The sequence below is a fragment of the Simochromis diagramma genome, unplaced genomic scaffold (assembly GCF_900408965.1).
Source record: "Simochromis diagramma unplaced genomic scaffold, fSimDia1.1 OVJJ01000649.1, whole genome shotgun sequence".
In the NCBI taxonomy this organism is placed as follows: Eukaryota; Metazoa; Chordata; class Actinopteri; order Cichliformes; family Cichlidae; genus Simochromis; species Simochromis diagramma.
The window spans coordinates 715,172-739,242 of record NW_024387444.1 but is presented as its reverse complement, the minus strand read 5'-3'; the positions used below and the strand labels follow the sequence as shown (position 1 = coordinate 739,242).

The 24,071-nt window shown below is 40.9% G+C and overlaps 1 protein-coding gene across 1 annotated transcript in view; it reads right to left on the bottom strand.

Moving 5' to 3' along the window:
- raver2 (ribonucleoprotein, PTB-binding 2) overlaps nt 1–24,071 on the bottom strand; it is a 97,978-nt gene that overhangs the window by 30,175 nt on the left and 43,732 nt on the right. Inside the window, exons 3-4 of the mRNA XM_040013547.1 lie at nt 12,624–12,931; nt 11,110–11,274 (exon numbers count right to left, since the gene is read on the bottom strand). Coding sequence (XP_039869481.1) covers nt 11,110–11,274; nt 12,624–12,931 — 473 coding nt within the window. The remainder of the gene's footprint in view (nt 1–11,109; nt 11,275–12,623; nt 12,932–24,071) is intronic.

Here is a 24,071-nt window from a genome sequence, read left to right as displayed (position 1 = left end):
GAAGATCTGTGGTTAGTTCTCCAAAATGTTTGGAACAACCTACCAGCCAAGTTCCTTTGTTGTTGTCGTGTACCCAGAATGCTGTTTTGAAGGCAAAGGGTGGTCACACCAAATATTGAATGATTTAGATTCATTCACTGCATGTTGTTGAAATAAATAACACTTCCATTTTTGTGCTGTATGTGAGTAGTAAACTGTGAGTAGTTTATGAAATGATTCAATTTTTTCTTTCCTTTCTCTTTGTTGTAAAAATAAAGGAATTTTGAATCAGTGGAAAGCAAACGCATTTGTACTTTTTCAGCACGAACACTGACGCCTGTTAGCTTCAACACTCAATCAAGTGGCCCCTCCACTTCCTCCCACCTCTCATTCGTCTGCTGTTCCCTCCAGCCTGAACAGGGGGATGGAGAGATGGATGGTTGAATGAATGCAGGGAACACAAGAGGAATATGCACGTATGTGTGGAGGAGTAGGTCGATAGGCTATTATCATCAGCATATATTAAGCAAACTGCATGGAAATGACCGGAACCACTTTACCACTTGAGATATGGATGGATGGATGGGGGAGAGAGAGTGGGAGTGAGGAGGGAAAAGAAAGAAAGTAAGTGGCGGAGGAAGGGGACATAAAAGTGAGGCAGAAAACATCAGTGATTGATTAAGTGACTGATGGTTGAAGAGAATGAGGGGGGGTGGGCTGACAGAGAATATGAGCCAGAAAAGACAAGAAGAAAAACACATAAAAACTTGCTAACCATTATTTTTGTGTGGACACACACACACACACACACACACAAACACACACACAGAGATGCGCACGCACACACACACACACACACAGACGGGTATTCATAGCTTGTGAATCTAATTCAGCGGCCCCTTTTTTGCGCCACAGACCAGTTTATGTCCCCCAATATTTTCACGGACCAGCCTTTAAGGTGTCGTGGATAAATACAGCAAAATAAAACCAGTACCGGTACCAAAAAAGATTTATTCATAACACACGGGAAGAGACACTGGGAAACTGAGTTAACGATAAAAACCGATAAAAACCCTGAAAACTATAAATTTCACACCCGAGCCTCAACTCTCACGGCCCGGTACCAAATGACTCACGGACCGGCCCGGGGGTTGGGGACCGCTGATCTAATTGACACAATGCTTTCCCTTTCCCTGTGTTGATCCCCACAAGTATAGTAAACTTCCAATTTTTGGTCCCCACAATGATATGAATACACACTCTCACACACACACACGAGTGGAAGTGGGTAAACTGTGAAACAAACATTATATATCAAATTGGATTCTGTGAAAATGGCATTCAGACTGTCATCAACTTGTGTTTGTGCGCGCGTTCGTGAGCAAGGATGCAAAGACCGAGTGAGCTTCTCCCTTAATTTTTTTTCTCCGACTGCACTCACACAACAGAAGACTGGAATATATAAAACATTCAATCATTATTTGAATCTGCACAATTATGCAAATTTAAAATGGGCTTGTGCGTACTGTATCTGAGCCTTGTGGATGCTAGTTGTCATTTAGCTCTCTTTCTCTCTCTGTTTCCATGTGTACAGTCTCTTTAAAAACCCAACACCCCTCCAACAAAGACCATAATTTCTGGATCATGGTTTGAAGATTGAAATGTCCTCTTACTGCAGGAGTGTTCACATTAAGACTACTGTACAGAGAAAGACAAAAAACAAAAATATTTCTGATCTAATGTCAAGTTTCCCAGATTTTCCTTCAAAATTATGCTTTAAATGCCTTTGGATGATAAAAAAAACCCCAAAACAGATTTAAGATGGAAATCAGAAACTGTTTGCATTGCAATGATCCTTTTTTCTGTTTTTTTCCTATCACGTGTGGCTCTACCTTGTCCTCAAGGCAGACTTTGAGAACATTAAAGAGTAATTATATGAGCAAATTTAGCACTTCGTGCTTCATCCTCCAAATTATTCTTGATGCAAATCAAAAACAGATTGGCCCAGAAGAAACTCCTTCTCCTGCAATATGCAATTACCCTGTACCAGTCTAATTAGCACATTTTTTTCCACACGTTGGCCAATAGGTAGTTATGTTTGAATAACAGATTACGCTAACCCACTGCACAAACTCAAGTCCAGGGAAAATATGGATTTTTGAGTAAAAGCACAGTTTTCTTTGAGCGGTGCATAAAAGCCAAACTGTGATGCATAAGCCTTCAGATTTCACTTGCATGCAATACGCTTAAGAGTTTTCATCTTTATGTGTCGGAAATCATCATCACTGCATGCACTGACATGTTTGTTTTGATGCTGTTTAATAAGAAAATGAGGCATACTCTCACCAGTCACTTTATTCGGTGACCCGGTTCAAGTGCTTAATACAAATATCTAATCAGCCAATCACATGATCTTTCTTTTAAGCCACACATTGGAAATCTTATAAAAAACATTCAGATTAAAAGTAAGGTGTGAAAAAACAATTTGTTGCTGCCACCTTCTTACATCACATTGATTATGGTGACATTATTTATTTGAGGGCTCCTGTTAGCTCTTTACAGATGTTGCATGCTGTTTATCATGGAGCAGTGAGATTCATCACAGGATGTCTCTGTGTTTCTTCACTGTTCACATGCAGACTATTGCATTGGTATAGTCTCATCTATATATCAATAATTGGCTTACTACTGCTTCCTATATGTCACTTAAACACAGTAATTACAGCCTCTGCTCACAAGCCTTTAATACATTCACTCTTCCTACAGTACGTACAGGACTTGGGAAAAAGGTATTTTCTTACAATGCTCCTTATACTTGGAACAAATTACAACAGGATTTGAAACTGTGCAGCTTAACTGAACTGAAGGGCTTTAAACCAATTTTAAGGACAACAGAGAAAGCATCATTGGATGTCTGTTCATGTTCTTGTGGTATTGTTACTGTCTTTTATTTTATTTTCAGGTGCAATTTTTTTGTATGAATTGTAACAACTACAGTATGTTTTAACATGTTGTCATTTTGTATGGATATTTAAAACGGGTCGCTCTTAAAAATGAGACCTCGTGTCTCAATGAGATTTACCTGTATAAATAAAGGTGAAAATAAAAAACATGAGAGAAACTGAATTAGGCATATAGGTGCACTCAAGATGACCTGCGTGGAAGTTGATGTCAGACAGGCTGGTCTGAGTATCTCAGAAACAGCTGATCTACTCTCACACAACTATCTATAGGGGGAAAAAAGAAAAAAGAAAGAAATAGGAAAACACTGGAGTGAACGGCCGTTCTCTGGGTAAAAATGCCTTGTAGATGCCAGAAGTGAGAGGAGAATGCCCAACAGATGGTTTTGAGCGAACAAAAAGGTAACAGTAAATCAAAAACCCCTCAGTACCACTAAGTTATGCAGAAGAGCATCTCTGAACCCACAACTGAACCTTGAAGCAGATGGGTTACAGCAGCAGAAGCCACACCAGTTGCCCTCATGTCAGTAACTGTAAGAACAGGGATGGGATTACGGAAAATGAACATCAGAAGACGGGAAACCCGTTGTCTGGTGTGATGATTCTTGTTTTCTGCTATCAGATCCAGAGAGTAGGGTTAACATAACATGAAAGCATGGTTCCAACCTAGCCTTATATCAAGGCTAGTAGCAGTGGTGTAATGATGTGGGAGATAACTTTCGTAGCACACTTTGGGCCCTTTAGTATGAATTGAGCATTGTTTGCATTTCACAGCCTACCTGAGTCTTGCTGACCATGTGACCATATGAGCAGTCTTCTGACGGCTGCTACCAGCAGGACAACATACCACGTCAAAGCTCACGTCATCTCACACTGGTTCACTACACTCAAGTGGCCTCCAGTTACTAGACCTGCAGTGGAGCACCTTTGGGATGTGGTGGAACAGGACATGTGTGCAAAGAATTAAGGTAGTTCTCAAGGCAAAAGGAGGTACTGCCTACAACTAGTAAGGCACACTAATAATGGGACTGTAAGTGTATATTTAAACTACTACGCAACATACAACATATTCATGCGAAAAAAAAGACACCATGTCTAAGCGAAATGATAAAAGGAATATAAATGCAATATGGCTGAAAATCACACTTACAGCATTTTGTTACATGAAGCACTCTCGTCTTATACTCAAACATTCCTTACTAGCCAGGGTTTTGACAGCATAATCAGGCATCTATGCTAAATGAGTCACGCCAAAGTGCTGTGGCACTTGAGGCAACTTCAGTTTCAGCATAATTAACAGCAGCTGATGACTCTTTTTTTTTTTTTTTTTTACTTGTTCAGTACGACAGCAAATTTTCACAAAGATATGAAGCACTAAAGGCTGAGTTTTCAAGTGGGAATCTACATGTAAAGGGATGCTGCTGATTGAGAACAGCATTTTCCATTATGACATGTTGGATTTTATTTGTTCTTGTTATTTGTTACAGATCTTGAGTTGTATTATTGGTGCTTTGTGTATAATAAGGTCCATTACAAAAAACACTCAGTTCTAACCTAAAAAACTCTTCATGCACCTTAAACAACATATCCAACAGGAACAGAAAGTTCGTCCATATTCAGCACGGCAAACTGAAAAACAAAATGTTGGGGGACCTCTGCCCTCTTGTTGCTACACATTGACACTTACGACAGACATGGCACATGTTGTGAATGTGAGCGATTTATGATTGATTGTTAACAAACATGTAGTCTGTTATGTGTTGTGACCAAGTCATGACACACATCTTTGACTCAACAGATCTCTAAAACTTATTTGGATGTACACAGATGTAATGCTTTGGTGCTTCCATGCTGATGGTTTTGTATTTTTTATTCTGTTCTTAATGTTAAGCGCTTTGCTCAGCGCTTGCTTTATAAAAGAGTTGACTTGGCTGGCAGCTCTGCATTGAAGAAGCCTAGAGTGCAGAGAGTTCTGGCAGGAAATTCTTGCTCACTCATGTCTGTATCTCAACTTGCTGTGCTAAACCTTTTCAGTTTTATTTAATTTCATTATATGATGCCAGTTGAAAACTGGTTCATCATTATTCTTACTTTTCCCCCTCATCTGTTGTGTTTTTTCTTATTTGTCTAAACTTTTTTCCACTGTATTTACTGATATGTTGCATTACCAATATCTTACTGATTTTTCTTTATTGACTTTTCAGATCATCAACAGGGAATAATAAACAATCCACATCTGAGTGTGGTTATTTATATATCTATCAAGCGTCGGGTCAGTGTAATATATGGGTTTTGATTAGTCCATGTGATGTGACCATGTGACCAACAACATGTGATTCAAGACTACACTGCATTATTATCAGATGAAGAGCAGAAGTGCTTGAACTGTTTCATCTACCAAAATCAGAATCAGAATACTTTAATAATCTCTGAAGAAATGATGTGGTTACAGTTGCTCCAAGACAACAACAGTAACAGACTGAACTAAATTAAATAATACAATATATCACAAAATATAAGAGATGGCTATAATATATACAAATAGCTCAATTATAATTATAAATGGGCAGCACGGTGGCACGGTGGATAGCACTGTTGCCGCACAGCAAGAAGGTCCTGAGTTCAATTCCACCATCAGGCCGGGATCTTTCTGTGTGGAGTTCTCCCCGTGTTTGTGTGGGTTCCCTTTGAGTACTCTGGCTTCCTCCCACCGTCCAAAGACATGCAGTTAGTGGGGATAGGTTAATCGGTTAATCCAAATTGCCCATAAGTGTGAATGCTGGAGTGAATGTGAGTGTGAATGGTTGTCTGTCTCTGTGTGTTAGCCCTGTGATAGACCAGTGACCTGTCCAGGGTGTACCCCGCCTCTCGCCCTATGACAGCTGGGATAGGCTCCAGCACCCCCCGCGACCCTGAAAAGGATAAGCGGAAGCGAATGGATGGATGGATAATTATAAATATCCAGAAAAGATGCAACAAAGAGGTAAAACTACAGAATGAGAGCTGCTGATTTTCTCAAGGTAAAGACTCTTCACTATTTACGAGAGAAGACCAATCATTTCACCAATCCAAGAACTCCCTTTTAACAGGAAGAGGCTTCCAGCACAAAATGACTCGTGGATGAGTAACCATCTGCTGTTTGGAGTTGGGGTTGAGTGAAAAGAGAAGGAAAAAAATCCCATTGCATTAACATGTGCCAATGGACTGCCTGGAATCTCAGTATCATCAGTACAACAGGAGAAACGGCAAATACGAATTTAAAGCGGATTCACTGAATTAATGCTGTCAAGCTCAATACTGCAAAGACACCTTAAAAACAATTTTTAAAAAAAAGCAGTTGCCTGTCTGCTCTTAAATGATGTTACTATACATGTGACTGTGCATGTGTGTGCACGCATAGCTAGCAATCACTGTGTCCGACAGCTCTTGACCTCCAGTCGTGGTCCCCAGCAAAGCGATGCAGAATGCATCACTGGCAGGGCTCAGGCTCGGGGGAGCACCTGTCAGTTTGTCGGTGTGTGTTTGTGTGTGTGCGCGTGTGTGCATGTGTGTGTGAGACAGTTTAAATGGTCACGTCAGTTGTCGGAACAGAGTGATGAGGTCAGGACAGCCCTGTCACAGCTGTCTTTGAAGAGAGGTACATGGCCTATCACAGTGACAGCTTTAAGTGCAAATGTCTTTATGACGAGTGCTGGACAACGAAGGGAGAGGTGGAGTTAATCTAAGTAAGCCTCCATTAAAAAAAAAGGGAAAAAAAGAACGCTTGTGGTGTACTTCTGCTAAATCGAATGATTTCACAGATTTATCGTCACCTTTGTGTGCAGCGGGAAGACGTCACTGAATGAGATCATCTTTTCAAATAAAACTTTGAAACACTGCGTTTCACCAAAGGGGGTCAAGAATTGTGTCAAGAATCTTATGATTGTACTTGGAAAGATTTAATTAGCTCTACAAAAGCAAGTGCCAGTGATTGAGAGAGTAAAAGAGTACATATTCAAAATCAGCTAAATTAGCTCTTTTTTTCTCCCTTGTTGTACTAAATAAGGCAACTGTCTGGCTCCCGACAGCAAAAGAAAACTCATTATTTTCATTTCCATTTTTCTGGTTGATTGTCAACAAAGCTGAAGGTGCCTTGGGGATTTTTCTTCTAAAAAACAAAAAAGAAAAAAAAGTTAAAAGTGGCCGAAAAGCACAAGAAGTGCTCATATCCATCCTCATAAAACACGTATCATGAAAGCTCAGATCCACGTTCACCGCTTTGCTGTTAACTTCTCGGCTTTTGTTCTGACATTGCTGCACATCACCACCATCTGTATCACTTATACACCACTGATAGTGCAGATTTTGCTCTTTTGTTTTGTTTGTTTGGTGGTTTTTTTTGGAGGGGGGGGGGGGGGGGTTAGGTTGGCACTAGTATGATGCTTTGCTGTGTCCGTACTCATCTAACACTGCTCTGAAGAAATTACTTTTTTGCAGCAATTTATTTCAGCACTGCTTTAAACCATCCATCCATCAATCTTAATCAAACCACTGGAAGTTATATCCTGACCTGAAAGAAAAATCAAAGGTCTTAAAACAGAACTTGTCCACTCTTTGAAAGACATTTTTATGTAACATTTGTTCTTTTTTTGTCTCCTGCCTATAAATGTGAGTATTCAACTTGCTCTTAGTCATCATTATTACATCAATAGTTGCATATATGCCACCAGTCGTCTTCCTTTGATTGGCATCATACGCCTCTTCGCTATTTCACCTCATCGCTCCACGTCTCGCTGTCCTTCTATTATGCCTGACACTGTCGGCTCTCCTCCTTCACTCCATCCTCTCTCTAATAGTTCTGGCATTCTTAGCGCCGTCCTCCTTTACTCCCATCCCTCCTTCCATTTCCAACCTGCCGTCGTTTCCTCTAATATGGTTGACATTCTTTACTTTCTCTTCCTTCCATTTCTCCTGGCTGACTCAAGCTAAAGTGCTGCCTGGAGGGCCCTTTCATGGGTAGCAGAATTATAACGCTCGGGGCCAAGGCCACAGGTTAAGTGCACTCCGAACAAAGAAAAAGTGACATAAGAGCTGAGTTCTACTTATGTGCACAGAGGAGGAGGACGGTTTATGCAAGGTGAACTGGAGCTGCTGGCAGTGAGGCATTAGGGAATCATCTTAAACAAATAAATATGCAACAAACAAAAATGACCAACTCAGAACAGCTCCTCTTCTATTCTGCAGACAGCACTGATCTCTGACCTGTACAGAAACACATTCAGTATATTGATATTATTAAGTATTAATATCTATGTTATCTCTCTCTTGTAGAGTCTCTCTTGGCTCTTGATGGAGGTGGTCGCATCTTTCTCTCTGTCCCTCCCTTATATTTCCTGCTTGGCTTCTTTGTCCTTGTCTAGTCTTGTCTAACTCTTAGAGACTCTCTCAGTCTTGTTCTCTATAAACAAGAAATTATGGATTTGATCAACTGGTCTCTTTTTCGCCCTAAACCAAACCCAAACAACCACTAATTACATGCAGCCTCACCTCACTAGCTGAAAGTTCCAGGGCGGAAGCAGGAACAACAAATTCTCCCAGATCACAAGGCTGTGTATGACCCTGTCCTCCTACTTCCTCAAGGTCACCTGCGACGGCGTGGGGATTGTTGACTTTTTCCTTAAAACTAGGTGAAAGAGCACTCTCTCTCTCAAGTTGGATACAGGATACACACACACACACATGCATGTACTCAGACACAGATATACACCCCACCCCCCACCCCCAAATGCCTTCGAAGCTTACTTCCACCTGATGGAAGTAAGCATTGTGGCGCTGTGCCCTGGCGCTGGTTCAGCTGCAGGACCGGACGGCTGATGTGTACATCGGCTCTCTCCAATACCCCCTCCCCTGTCACAAGTCGCATGTTTTTTATGTTGTTATGTTGTAAAGTGTGAAGATTCATGTGCTTCATTGTGCTGAGGGTTTTTTTTTCTATTCTCAAACTGCTCTCCCATTAGGAGCTCAGTCTGGGTGGAGTTCTTATTTTTCCCTCCTCTTCCCTCATGCATTTATGTATTTCATTGTTTTTTTTTACCATCATACATCTCTCTGACCTGTCTTACCAACGTCATGTTTGTGCAATGTATGTACAGTCAGAAGGGGTCTTATTTCACTCTGTGTTCGTGTAACATTGCTAGTGACAATTAAACGGCTCAATCTCAATCAATTATGCTATGCAGTCAAACAGGGAAAACTGTGGTTGGAGACTGCAGCATGACCAAAATTATGGCAACCGTGTACATGCATACATGCAGTCTCCTTGTGATAATATGACAATAAACAGCGATACAGGTGAAAACTGCACATCTGTTGATGAAAAAGTCCCATTAACTACTTAGATTCAGAGTTTAGCCAGACTGATCGCAATGTGCTGGCAACCTGTCCGCATTTATAGGTTGCCTACCACCAGGTGACCTGTGGAATCACATGGTGATTGAAAGTGGTCACTCAGGTATTGGGGTTGTTGCAGGGCCAATCTCTGGCCAATGAGCTGCTCACCTCACCTGTTTCCAATTGGTGGCTGCGTGTGACATAATTGAATGGAATCACCGGGCAACCGCTGATATTTCTCAGTCAAACGGAGGTTGCCGTCCTATTTCTACTTTAGTGCAAATGAGCTATTATGCATAAACAAGACTAGCTAGCTAGCAACAGGAGCCAAACTAGCTACAGAGATTCTACAACCTTACCATGGTACCACACTAAAGGTTTTATCAGGCATGCAGCATGACTAAAGGCATGGCAATGTCTGTCAACCAGTGCATCATTTACTATAATCTGGTAAAGAAACGCACAACCTAAGTATTGATTTTTCTTGTAACATCACTACTAGGATGGCATCAGAGAACCAAACCTGCTTGGCATTCACAGCTAGGATTGTGAATGTGGAAAACATACCTGTTAAATGTTAAACAGTAACATCACTGCATTTATTCGCATTGCTGTGCCTCAGCAGACTATGACTAAACCACTAATATGACTGTAGACTGCCCAAATCCATTCACCACAGTCACTATAAGCAAAAAAGGATGAAATAAAAATGCCAGTCAGGTTGCAATTTCTATTCATGTGTGTTCTGACTCATATATCTCACAGTTCCTGAGGTTTAGAGTTGAATATCACCGTAAGGTGACCTTATGACCATAAATAAACAAATAAAAGAAAGAACTCTTGGGCGTTCCGATATCTCTTTTGAATATTGAAACAAAGATATTATCCATACAGACAAATAGCAAACACACAGGCCTAATACATGCCCACCTCTGCCATAAGGAAAGAGATATAATAAATACTATCATTAACATCACACTAGCAAATAATGGAATGCACATTTTTCATATTTCTGTACATGTTTTCTTTGCATCCTAATAGATGGTGCAGAGCATTTCATAAGCTCTTATCCTGAAATATTCTGGCGCATACATGGTGAAATGCAATAATACAACTGCTCTGAAGCACATAATGTACTGTACATAAAAAAATGCTGAACTATAGGTCAAAGCCTGCTGGCTTTGCAACAGTGAAGCAACATGAGCTAAACACCCACAAAGCATCATGGGACTAGGATGATGTGGGTGTATTGATTTCTATGTGGGAGTGGGGCAGAGGGGTGGAGCTAAAACTGGAAATGCAGTAGATGACAGATGCCGATTGTGTGAACTTTAAATGGGCATGTGGGGGAGGAGTGGATGTAATGGAGCAGGGCGAACGGAGCAAGTGAAAAAAAAGACAGATCAGAGTGGGATGAAAGGAGGGAGGGATGGAGTTGAGGGGTGGGGCCGGAATCACAGTTACCACACCTCACCATAGAGACGGTTGCTTAGTGATACGGCGAGGCTGACCAACACCGATGCTGACCGCTGAATTTTATGTCAGCACCTCTCACCTGGAGGTGTTCTTGTGATAAAGGTGTGTGTGTGAACCGAATGTTTCATATGTCATAATGAGATGAACATTCATGTGTAAAGTCCTTTCAGCTTCTGCACAATATTAAGCTCTGAGAAAAAAAATGGGGAGATATTGATTTCAAACTCTGTTTACAACTGAGTTGTACTTGCTAAATCAGTTCATGATCAGCACTTTTACACTGAAACAGCAAAAATGAATAGTTTTCTGTGCACTGTGATCTCACCTGGCAGAAAACGGGTTTATACGTGTCGGAAAAGAGCTGGGTTAGCTCCTCAGAGTCACAGAGGTCCAGGGGCAGTCTGTCCACGCACAGACACTTGGAGTGCAGGTTTTCCTCCTGGCTCAGCTGGTTGACGTCCATCCACTGCACCATCAGTGAGCGATCCCCCTGCAACAAGCACCAGTGAGACGCAGAGTCAGACAGTAAGGCAACGCTAGGTCCACTTATTTGCCAAGTGCACATTTGGTGACACTATACTGCAAAATAAAAATGTTTGTATTGTACTCAATTAGTCATGGTTACACTTTGTGGATTGTCCCTGTGCAGTTATCCCACAGAGAGTACAGCGCTATTTGTACATGTCTACTTTACTTTCAATTGGAAAAAAAAAAAAGAGTCTGTTTGTGTTTTTACAACAAATTTCACCTGATTTGAAAAGCTGGGATCCGTGAATATCTTTCCAGCTTTACAGCAGTCACAATATATGGCTCGCTTTTTTGTGTGTAATGTCTCGATCTCTGCTGTGTCTAGGAGTAAAAGGGGTGAAACACCAGCTCAGAGAGTAATCTAATTCATTCAGCATCTGACTGATCCGCCTGTCTGGACACTTGAAATCGGTAGCGGGTTGCCAGGTCGTGGTGAAGGTTGTACAGACTGTGTTTAACCGACAATCTAGCAACTTGGTAAGATTAGAGGAACTAACCAAACATAGGCATGCGTGCATTCCAATTATTCATTAAAAAAAAAATTGGGAGGACACCAGAAAATGTTCTCAAAATACAGAAGAAACCCAGGAAAAACTGGCATGTTGGTGATTGCTTTAAGATCCTCAGCTGGCGTCACGGGCACTTGCTAAACTCTGCAAAGCTTTAATGCGAGATACAGTCTGTGCTCTTGCCGCTGTAAGTGCTGGTTTGAAAGCCTGTCAGCCCTTGAGCTCTACTTCCATTTGCAGATTCTGATTCACTTTTCACAAACAAATGTGAGGTCATAGATTATTGTATGCAATAAACCGATTTTGATGCACTTAAATTTAAGCAATTATGATTTCAGCATTTCTTCCCACAGATAATTTTACTTGGACAGATTTTCTTTGTGTGTGTGTGTGTGTGTGTGTGTGTGTGTGTGTGTGTGTGTGTGTGTGTGTGTGTGTGTGTGTGTGTGTGGTTTGTTCAATTCATAAACTGAAACCAAACCAGGGCCTGCATTTTTACTGATTATATTTTTTTCTCTTCTATTGCCAGTTCCCATCAACCTCAACAAATGGTGGTCGTCGATGGAAACAAGTTTCAGTCGAGCTTTGTCTATATAAACCATGCATATAGTAAATAAGACAAAAGAAATAAGCAGTCTGTGTTGTCTTGGCAACTAGTCTAATCCAGTATAATCAGTCCCTTATGTTGAGCATTTGATGTTTCAGTCCATGTAAAGAAGATGTTTTCTGGCCTAGGCTACTCCTTTCCCATCTCATTACATGTACCTGCTGCAGCAGATTTTTAACACTTGCTCTAACATACCATTGGGCGGCCCAGGAGCTCCGAGCGGGCCCGTGAAGCAGAATCCTTCTTCATGTATTCAACAAACCCATATCCTTTGGAGTGGCCCGTGAGCTCACTGTACACCAGGAAGGAGCGCTCGATGTTCCCATAGGAGCGCACCAGCTCCTCAAACTGCTGGGCGGTGAAGGTGTGGGGCAGGTTGGTGAGGCACAGCAGGGAGTCGGTGGGCTGCAGGGTGACGTTGATCAAACGCCCACGGACAGTGCTGTGGTGGAGGGAGCGGATGGCATCCTGAGCCTGGTCCCCGTTCAGCAAAGTCACAAAAGCTGGAGGAGGGGACATTATGGAGACGGCGACGAGGGGAAAAGACGGACAAGGAACAAGGACACACACAAAGAAAAGGGATACACAGACACGGATGGACGGGAGGATCGGGACAAACACAAACATACATTTAAAGCGGACATTCAAAAAAACGTGCATAAAGAAGTTTGCGGGGGATGCGGGATGGAGACACACAGTCAAAGAACATGCTCAAAAGAACTCACGTGAAAAGCAAAGAAAATGAGCGACAGGCCAAATGTGGCGGGGTTAAAAAAATAGAAAGAAAAAAGAAAAGAGGGGGATGAAAGAGGAAATTTAGGCACAAACAACCAAAACCACAGAAACACAGTCATAAAAGACAGACGGACGCACATACACAGAGAGAAAGACAACACATTAGCTAGAAAGCCAATAGGGAGGCACTATGTAGGGGTGGGGGATCCACTGTGATACACACACACACACACCTCACTCTATTTAAAAACATCAACCTGATAAATGAGAGAACCAACAGCACTAACAAATGCAATGTTAAATGTAGAATTTAATGAGAATTCAAAAGAGCTACCTGATAAAATATCAGCTGTTTTTAAAATAACTTGAAGCAACAGGAGTTCTGTGCACAGAGGCTGTCAGTGCTTTGTTATGTTATTTGGAGGAAGGAGGACGCGTTAAAATCAGAGAAAGTGGCATGTCCTGAAAGTCTAATGAAATTTGAAGAGCTTTTTCTCTCCTATAAACTGTTCAACAGGGAGAAGAGAAAGAAATGCACACACCCACACACATGGGTGTGTGTGTGTGAGAGAGAGAGAGAGAGAGAGAGAGAGAGAGAGAGAGAGAGAGAGAGAGAGAGAGAGAGAGAGAGAGTGAGAGTGTGTGTGTGTGTGTGTGTGTGTGTGTGTGTGAGAGAGAGAGGAAGCAAGAGAGAGAAGGAGAGAGAGGCGAAATACAAAAGGCATAGTTAAAGGGAAGGTGAAAAAAATGAACCTCCAAAAACCAATTAAAGCCAGCATTATGTTAACTGATCTCAGGGGGACTGACTGCAAGGAGTCTGTGCTGCTATTTAACTTGTTTCCAAACGAGGGTGTTTCACTTGTGTATTTTACTGCAGATTGTTTATTGGCCTTGCAAAGCGAAGTGTTCGTCCTAAATGAATAATTATTAAGTTATTCACATTTGAGAAGATAGGCTTGTTCATAAATAGTAATATTAGCTGACTATTTTCACAAGTTACTGACCAGTACTGCTGTACAAAAAACATAAAATCCTAAAATAATAACACAAACTGTTTTGAGTTAGTTCAGCTCGTGAATAGGACCATGCACTGTGATGCTAACAAACAACTTTGTCTAATCTGCCACATTTGAACTGAACTGCTTAACAGATCAAAATAAATGCATGACATTCTTGTAAATGCACAAGGTATACCCCGTCTGGTGCAGCAGAATACAAAAACTGCACGACTTTGCACGCTGAGCCTCGGTCAAAGTTTGATTTAATCAAAATCCAACAAATACAGACAAGTGGGCTTTCCACTCTGAGCTTTTCACCTGGAGAAAAATACCACTGTGCCTCAGGAAAATCCTGCTCTGTTGATGCACTGCCGCCCCTGCGGTCACGCACCTGTGTGAGAACCTCTGGCCTTTTATCATAGCTCATCCTCACCAGCTGTGATCCTGACCCTCAATTCATGCACATGTTATTCCTGAAATGGTGTCTTAGGAGCTTCATGATTGTACATCACCGCCTTCATGTAGAAACTGACTCCTGATGGCAAAGCTACTGCTTTTGTTTTTTGTAAATACAGTCCTATTACATACATCTGCGCTGTCGTCACACTGGTTGAAATGTGTGTTTCTGTTCATAGTTTCAAACTTAATCTTTTCTGCTTTCTTATTCCACTGGGATTGACCAGTACTGTGAAAATAAAATACAAATATAGAATACGTTAATCATTCAGTACCTTGATAATAGTAGTCAGTCTACTATTATGTGATGGTTCAAAATAATTAGAAATAAAAAACAGAGGCAGTCCGAGTCTTATTGTCCCCACACATTTCAAACTACTATGCCCATTTGTACTGGTTTCTGAAGTATCCTTTTTAGGCTTTCTCCATAATAATGCTACATTATTTGAAGTGAAAGTCAAAGCCTGGCATCTGGTAATGTGGAGCATTAGCTGAGTATCACTTTTAGCCCTCATCTCAAATTACTGGTGACAAGAAAGAATCCACATCCAGCCAAGCCGGTGTTGAAATGCAGCCCTGTTGAAGCAGCCGACACCAAAAAGGCTCGAAAATTAGAAGAATTCTACCTGTATTTAAATGATAGAGACTGAATCTAAGATAGGGGTTACAGTCCTGGATCTTTTTTCTTATGAATATACAGGGAAATAAAAGCTAGCCTAAATGTCCTTCAATGCTTTAACCGTATTTGGTAATAAAGTCAACATTAAACCATGTTATCAGTTGTCAAAATCACAGATTAGGTCACTGTGAATGTTACCAGTGATTCAACATCAAGCTGAGGGTGAGCTGTGCTCCACTGGAATGTGTTGTTATGTTTTTACCACAAAAGCACAGTAGTTCTGTTCTCTGGTACAATTTTAAGTGTTAATCGGTGTAAAAACAAGTATGCAAATTTGTGTGCTTCTACAACATAAGTAAGGAAAAACCTGACTGTTTTTCGAGCCCTTCCAGACCTCAAACAGATCATTTACAACCTACACACCTAACTCTGCATAAATATACGCTGCTATTCAACAGTTTCGGGAACTGCTTAGATTATTATCCATCATGCAGCACTGTCAGGGAGGCATCTGACTGGTCCCAAATTCATTTTGCAGCATGACAATAATTGCAAACGCAGAGTCACAGAGAACTAACTTCGTACAACAAGAAAAACAAGAGCTCTGCAGCAGATGGTGGCCCCCACAGGGCCCCTGTTTCTACACCACCGAATCAGTATGGGATTTCACGAAAAAAACGGAAGCAACGAAGTGTGGAAAGTTCCTCAAAATGTTTGGAACAACCTTGAATGACTGCATGCAACTCTACCGCAGAGAAGTTGGACTGCTGTAGGGCCAGAACACATATTAATCACCATCAACGTGCGCAATCACATGTATTCTGTAATCTTTTAATGTCGTCAATTAAAGTAAGACGACAGATTACCGGCTACCGCTACGTATCTTTAGTCACCTTCAAAACAATTCAGGATCAAAAATTGCACAGCATAATGCCAAGTTTCATGCCTGATCTTGAGTGCACAACAAGTAGTCTGGCTCCACAGGAAATGAAAAGTTCAAAGCTGGAGTTTAGGTACCAGGGCCACAAATCACTGAGTGATTGTTTGTTCAATTATTCAAATGAAAACACTGACAGCTGGTGTTTCTGCCACTCACAGGGAGCAAACTCTGACAAGAAAAAAAAAACAGAATTACAAGTGGTTTGTGGTGCTTAAAAAAAAAGGTTATTATCAATCACATCGAACGCTTTCAGTGATTACGCAGTGAAAAGTCACTGCTTTTCTGTGGCTTTCTCAAACCATTTCTGTATTAGCCTCTTCACCTTTAGTGTATGTTTCAAACAATCCTCCCGAGTTTAAATTTCAAGAAAACCTCACGATCCTCAGTGTTCACTCGATCGAAAACCTTGAAGTTTTTTGTGTCGTTTTAAATTAAGACACACTGTTTGCACTTAAGTACTGCGGCACTGAGGGAAATAAGTAGGAGTAAGTAGGTTTATCCTAATTGTCAAAGGTAATCTACAAAAACCCTCAATTTCATTTGCATTTCAGTGATGGAAATAGATACTTGATCATTTCCGTTAGGTGTTTTAAACAACAACAAAAATAAAGCTTTACCAAGCCAGGATTCAGTTTATCTCATATGTACTATCAATGAGTGAACAGTGGGGAACAGCCCCAGAACTACATGCGAGGATCAAGTTAGTGATTTCAAAGCAGCTGGTTAAACATTTGTAGCAAATCACGCCGTAACGGTCTGAAATCCTGCACTGCCTGCAAAGTTGCCCTGCTCAACAAAGCCCATGATCAGGCACATGTGAAGCTGGCCAGTGAACACCTGAAGGTTTCTGATAAGACTTAATGTGTTGTGGTTGAACAATGGGACATCAATCCATTCGCTGCATTTGGGAGGACAAGAATCCTGACTATGACCTCCAAGAACACCACCCAAAACGTCACACAGGGTGGTGCAATCATCAAACTGTTGGAGTGTTTTTGTGCCGAAGGTACAGGATGACAACACGGCATTGAGTGAAAGACACAGAAACAAACACAACAATGTCATGGCGAGACCTAACCAATCTCTGGACCTTAATCCAGTAGAGGACCTATAGAGAGAAATTTAGCGTTATGTATCCAAGTCACAACGTAAAAAACTGGGATTCCAATATCTGCAAAGAGAAGCAGTCGAATATCCCTGATGAGACCTGTGCAAAGCCTGACAGCTATGCTTGCCAACAACAGTTACTGCACCAAGTCCTCACAGCATGTACTCCAAGTAGATCAAATACTTTCCTTCCCCAAAATGCAGATTTCATACATTAAGAAAAAGTTAGTCATCCTTCATGAAAATTATTTTAAATTTAGGTTACACTGTTAAGTAATAAAAATCTAATTAAAACTATTTTTTCAGTGGAAGACCCAAAGACATTTACTTTGCTATATCATTCCTTTTATACCACAGAAAAAGGAATTCCCACTCTTACATACATAACTGACCATCATTAATCAGAGTTGTTCAGTTTCAGCCAACTGACTACCTAGAACAACAATCTTTCTACAAAGGTGCAGTGTGTCAAATATATTTATTCCAAAGCGAAACATGCAAAGGCATCTCAGAGGTGGTGCAAAAACCCCTGTAGTGCAGGACGCCCCCACTGACCTGCTCATGACTTCATCTACATACAATCCTTCAGAAACAGGGCTAGGCACACAGAGATCAGACACAGTCTCGACAATTCTTTCATTCTTTGCTTAAAAAACTCCAAATGCCACAAAACCATATGCAGGCATTCAGGATGGAGTTTATGTGCAGGCCGTGTGGGCACTGAAAAAAAAAATTAGCCAAAAAGAATGCTGAAATGAGCAACAACGGGGACATCTGCTCCACAGACTTCTTTTTATTTATTTTTTCCAGAGAACATAACTGTAGTCAGATCTAATGCAAGGTCAGGATCATTCTCACGCATGAAAACAAAAATCTATCGCAACTTCTGTCTGTCTTTGTGTCTTTGTGAATCGGCCTGCCTGTATTCATCTTTCTCCCTGCACTGCATCAGTATCTCTATTGATCTCTGTGTATTGTCTTTACTGAGCCTGTTCTTCCCACCTCGCTCCAGTCTGACTCCTGTGTTTCTTCACACCTACTGTCGGTTTCTGTTTTTTTTGGTTTTGGTCTCTCTCGCACCTTCTCACCGAGCATCCCCGCTTCTATGTGCCTGCGTCCGACTTCAGATTCCTCCTCCACCCGAATCAATTTCCTCAAACCCCATCTAATACTCTTACACATACACACACGCGCTCACACGCTCAGTAATGGATCTCTTGCACTGAGCTGAAAGCCTAATCTGGTTTTAACCCACTAAGTATGCTACCTAACATTAGGCATTAGGAGGAGATGGAGAGAATATGGTTGAGGTTTTATGCTAAAGCCCTCTCCCTCTCTTTCTATTGCCTTTAATGACACAGTGCAGTCTGACAAGCGGGGGCTGACGTCAAATTCTGCTCAATACTTGCTCCACCAGTGAAAGGGAGAACTCTAAGACTCCTAAATAGCTTAGAAAATAATCTTATAATTCACAGCGTGGCAATCACTGAGTGGGCTACCAAGTGAACCTTTGACAAAAACGAGAAAGCGAAAACATGAACAAAAAAAAAAAAAAAAAAAAAAAAACAGAAAGAAGGAAATCACAAAAGCTCAACGTCTTAATTATGGGTCTCTTTTGAACATGTCGATTATTCCCTGTGTTCCAATGAAAGAGTGTGTACGGGCACAGGAAAAAGAACAGAAATCTTCCATTGAAAATCACCTCGAAGGCTGCAATTCAGCTGCCACCTTCCCCCGATAAAGGAGCTAATTAGAAACAAGGGAGTTACGAGCGACGCAGCGGACCCCCCTTGAAAACACGAGGGGCCGGTTCTCGTGCTGTGTGCCAGGAGGTCCCGCTGTTTCATCTCGCCCCTGAGGCCAAGATGAAAGTCTCAGGTGGAGCGCGGAGGCTCAATAATAAACAGTTCAGTAGGTTGAAAGGAAAAGCTCCAGACTACGTTCAATCCACACGATCATATCCTTATGACAGCTCTTAGGGGCCGTCTTTAAAAAACTGTGATCTTAGATAAATGGCTGCAAATAACATCTATGTGAAATAGTATCAGAGTGGCTAAAAATGTATGAGTAATATGTAGAATGTAATGGAAATGTTAACTAAAAGCAACATAACATATCTTATAATATAATGTAATACTGAACAATAACTACTGTTTCATCTTATTCACAACACTTCTGTTATCAGTACACATATGATCAGGGTTTTTCCGGCCTTTAGCGATGCCGCAAAGGAAACTTACTAGCACTGTGGAGCTAAACCCACTTTTATTTCAAGGTCATTTGTATGGCACATTTAAAACAACCAGAGCTAACCACAATGCTTCACAGGGAGTGAAATTAATGAAAAAATACAATTAATTATAAATGTATAAATTAAAGGTCAGAGAGTAGAAATTAGTCTTTAGCAAAGCCTTAGAAACCGTCCTTATGTGAAATGGCAAGACTTGGAGCAACAACTGAGAAGCTCTCTTAAAGTATGGATCCTGGAATATTGAGGACCAGCTGATTACCAGACCTCAGTGCTCTGACAGGAGCGTGAACATGAATAAGATCAGAAAAATACAGTGGTGTCAGCCCATCCAGAATATTAAAAAGAAACAATAAAATCTTAATAACCAACCCTAAATTGACAGGAAGCCAATAAAGTGAACGTAAACAGTCAAAAATATATCAGAGAAACACAACACTCATATAGTATTGGTCCACATTCTGAGTAATGATACATTCATTCTAAGGTTGTACATCTACAACTTACTGACATTTTCCTGCATTTAAAGACCCGACATGAAGAGAACACATTTCAATCAGTCAGCAATAATTAGCCGGTTAAATGTAAAAAAAAAAATAAAAACGTCTGTTTTGGACCCCTGGTATAATAAATAAATACATAAATGCGATTTTTTCAAAAATGTTAAACTGCAGATGTACAGTGAACTATCCTGCCTGTACGCTCTCACCTTGGCAATAAAACAAGGCTGATATTTTGCATTTTAATCATCTTAGCATCTTGTGTTGTTATTTATTTTAAAATATATAACAACACAAACCCTTAGCTCTTAAAGGCTATCATGTGACAAATTAAAATGTCATCAATTTACTGCGGCTCTTCCCTGCTAAAGATGAGAAATTCTTCAGTAACAGAGTCAAAGATTTGCTTCAGAGATAAAAGGCGGACAAGAGGAAACCAGGGAGGTGATGCCAGTGTTTAGAAACTATACCTTCATTGCTATTTCAACTTAAACTAAAGTCATATTATTTTTATATGAGCTGACGTAAAGGATGAGCTCTTTCTTGATCTGACACACACACACACAGTTGTGTGTGTAAGTCTCTTCTGAATCATCCTATGAATCCCTGAAGGATATTCTTGACTGAACTGAGAAGCGTATAAATCCTCAGATCACAGCACACAGCATCTTTGAGAAGATCACAGGCTATCCCAACATTTACATTGTCTGAAAAACGCACACTACAAAAAGAGATTCTTCAAATAAAGATTAGGGGATGTGACAAGAGTGGGCTACTTTGCCAGATAGTTAAATACCTGTGGTACATCACCATTACTAAGTATGACCACAAATATAAACCCCACACAAAAAAGACACTAAAACAGCCTTCATGGTGCCTCTTAGATCTGTAGCACTGATAAACTCTTGTCATCCTTTTGCATCTCTTCCTCCGTGCCTCTCGCTGCCAGTGTCTACACGAGTAAACACTTCAGACGAGCTGCATCCTCCTCGCTCTCCAGCGCTCCTCACATCCTCAGAGCCCTTTGTCTTCCAACACATCGGCCCTCCCACACACTCCTCTCTGTCTTCAACACCTCTTCTTGTTTTTCTCTCATCTCTCACACGTTTCCATCCATTAGTACCCCTATAGTCTTCCAGCAGATAGCCACTTCCATAGTAGTCTCAGTGGGCTTCAGGGTCTTGGCTCACGTTGGGTAACTAGATTAAAAAACGTATATTTTTTAAACAGCTGATTGTGCTATAATGTTTGAAAAGATTACCAGCATATCAGAATCTCACTAAATTTGAGCAGCAGTGCAATAAAGATCTAGTCTAAGCCTTCTAACCTATAGGTTTTTGCTTCTCTTTGACATCCTTTTATAGCCAAATACGCAGAAAGGTAGATGCTATTTTCACACATGAACTTCAAAAGTGGTTTGAAGATACCATTGAGTGCAGTGGCTTCATAACACTGGCATTAATCTCCCATGTTAAAATGTTCTTCTTCCATTAGCAGATGGTTTGTTTAAAGCCTAATAAAGAGTTCTGGTTTCCAAATACAAGTTCAACCTTCATAAAACTGTACAGAGGGCAGTTCTTTGGGTGGGTGGGTTATTTGATTATTTATTTTTTAAATAGCTCATCTGTTTGTATTTTGACAAGACTTAAGGTTAGAATGTAGCTGCTTTGATTTTCAGGTGTAGGCGCACGTGCAGGTATTTTCCTGGCTCAGTCACTGAACTGGACTCCATACCTTCATTCATGCGCTGGTGTCTTTTCTAGCATTCTTATGGCTCAGTCACACTACATTAAAAAACAGCACAGCAACATCCTTGTGACTAGAGAGGAAAATAACTAAATAAATAATTAAAATTGCATTGAGTTTTTTTTGCAATCTGCGACTGGTTGTAAGTTGCTGCAGCAATCATCATTGCAGAGAAGCTAAGCATGCAAAATTCTCAACATCTAGGCAACCGCTTTTGAACCAACCATCCCCTTAACATTAACTAGTAATGACTTTATGAACTTCTTCACAAATAAAATGTTTATCATTAGAGAACAAATTACCAATAATCATCCCACAGATGTAAAATTATCTACAGCTACTCTTAGTACCATTGATGTTAAGTTAGACTCTTTTTCTCCAATTGATCTTTCTGAGTTAACTTCAATAATTACTTCCTCCAAACCATCAACGTTCTGCCATTAATTAATGCTTCAATCTTAAATATGATCAACCTATCTCTAATGATCAGCTATGTACAACAGGCCTTCAAGCTGGCTGTAGTTAAACCTTTACTCAAAAAGCATCTCTAGACCCAGCTGTCTTAGCTAATTAAAGGCCAATCTCCAACCTTCCTTTATATCAAACATCCTTGAAAGAGTAGTTGTCAAACAGCTAACAGACCATCTGCAGAATGGCTTATTTGAAGAGTTTCAGTCAGGTTTCAGAGCTCATCACAGCACAGAAACAGCTTTAGTGAAGGTTACAAATGATCTCCTTATGGCCTCTGACAGTGGACTCATCTCTGTGCTTGTCCTGCTAGACCTCAGTGCAGCGTTCGATACTGTTGACCATAATATCCTATTAGAGCGATTAGAACATGCTGTAGGTATTACAGGTACTGCGCTGCAGTGGTTTGTATCACCTTTATCTAACAGACTCCAATTTGTACATGTAAATGGAGAGTCCTCTTCACACACTGAGGTTAATTATGGAGTTCCACAGGGTTCAGTGCTAGGACCAATTCTGTTTACATTATACATGCTTCCCCTTGGCAGTATCATCAGAAGACATAGCATACATTTTCACTGCTATGCAGATGTCACCCAACTCTATCTGTCCATGAAGCCAGATAACACACACCAATTAGTTAAACTGCAGGAATGTCTAAAATACATAAAGACCTGGATGGCCGCTAACTTTCTGCTTCTTAATTCAGATAAAACTGAGGTTATTGTACTCGGCCCTGAAAAGCAGATTTCTCCTGTTTTGGCTTCCCTTCATTGGCTTCCTGTTAAATCCAGAATTGAATTCAAAATCCTGCTCCTCACATATAAGGTCTTAAATAATCAGGCCCCATCTTATCTTAATGACCTTGTAGTACCATATCACCCTATTAGAGCACTTCGCTCTCGCTCTGCAGGCCTACTTGTTGTTCCTACAGTATTTAAAAGTAGAATGGGAGGGAGAGCCTTCAGTTTTCAGGCCCCTCTTCTGTGGAACCAGCTTCCAGTTTGGATTCAGGAGACAGACACTATCTCTACTTTCAAGATTAGGCTTAAAACTTTCCTTTTTGCTAAAGCATATAGTTAGGGCTGGACCAGGTGACCCTGAATCCTCCGTTAGTTATGCTGCAATAGACGCAGGCTGCCGCAGATTCCCATGATGCATTGAGTTTTTCCTTTCCAGTCACCTTTCTCACTCACTATGTGTTAATAGACATCTCTGCATTGAATCATACCTGTTATTAATCTCTGTCTCTCTTCCACAGCATGTCTTTATCCTGTCTTCCTTCTCTCACCCCAACCAGTCGCAGCAGATGGCCCCGCCCCTCCCTGAGCCTGGTTCTGCCTGAGGTTTCTTCCTGTTAAAAGGGAGTTTTTCCTTCCCACTGTCACCAAAGTGCTTGCTCATAGGAGGTCATATGATTGTTGGGTTTTTCCTCTGTATCTATTATTGTACGATCTACTGTACAATATAAAGCGCCTTGAGGCGACTTTTGTTGTGATTTGGCGCTATATAAATAAAATTGAATTGAAATTGAATTGAACACAAGGAGATTGTACAAGTCACCTGGTTAGAGGCAACCTGTCTCCAAACAGTTTTGGACCAACTGAGGATTGACTGCAATCAGTCTCAGACAGACTGGTGAAGGTTTGCAATAATTACGCTCTAATTTCTTATATACAAACAAAGCTGAGAACCTAACGCAAAAAAGCAAAAGAGTGAAAGCGGTGGCCCCTGGTTGTCATCTTCAAAGCAATGATATCGCAAGGTCAGTACGTCGTGTACAATAAGTTTGATCATGTAGCCTCAATGAAATTGACAATGTTGCT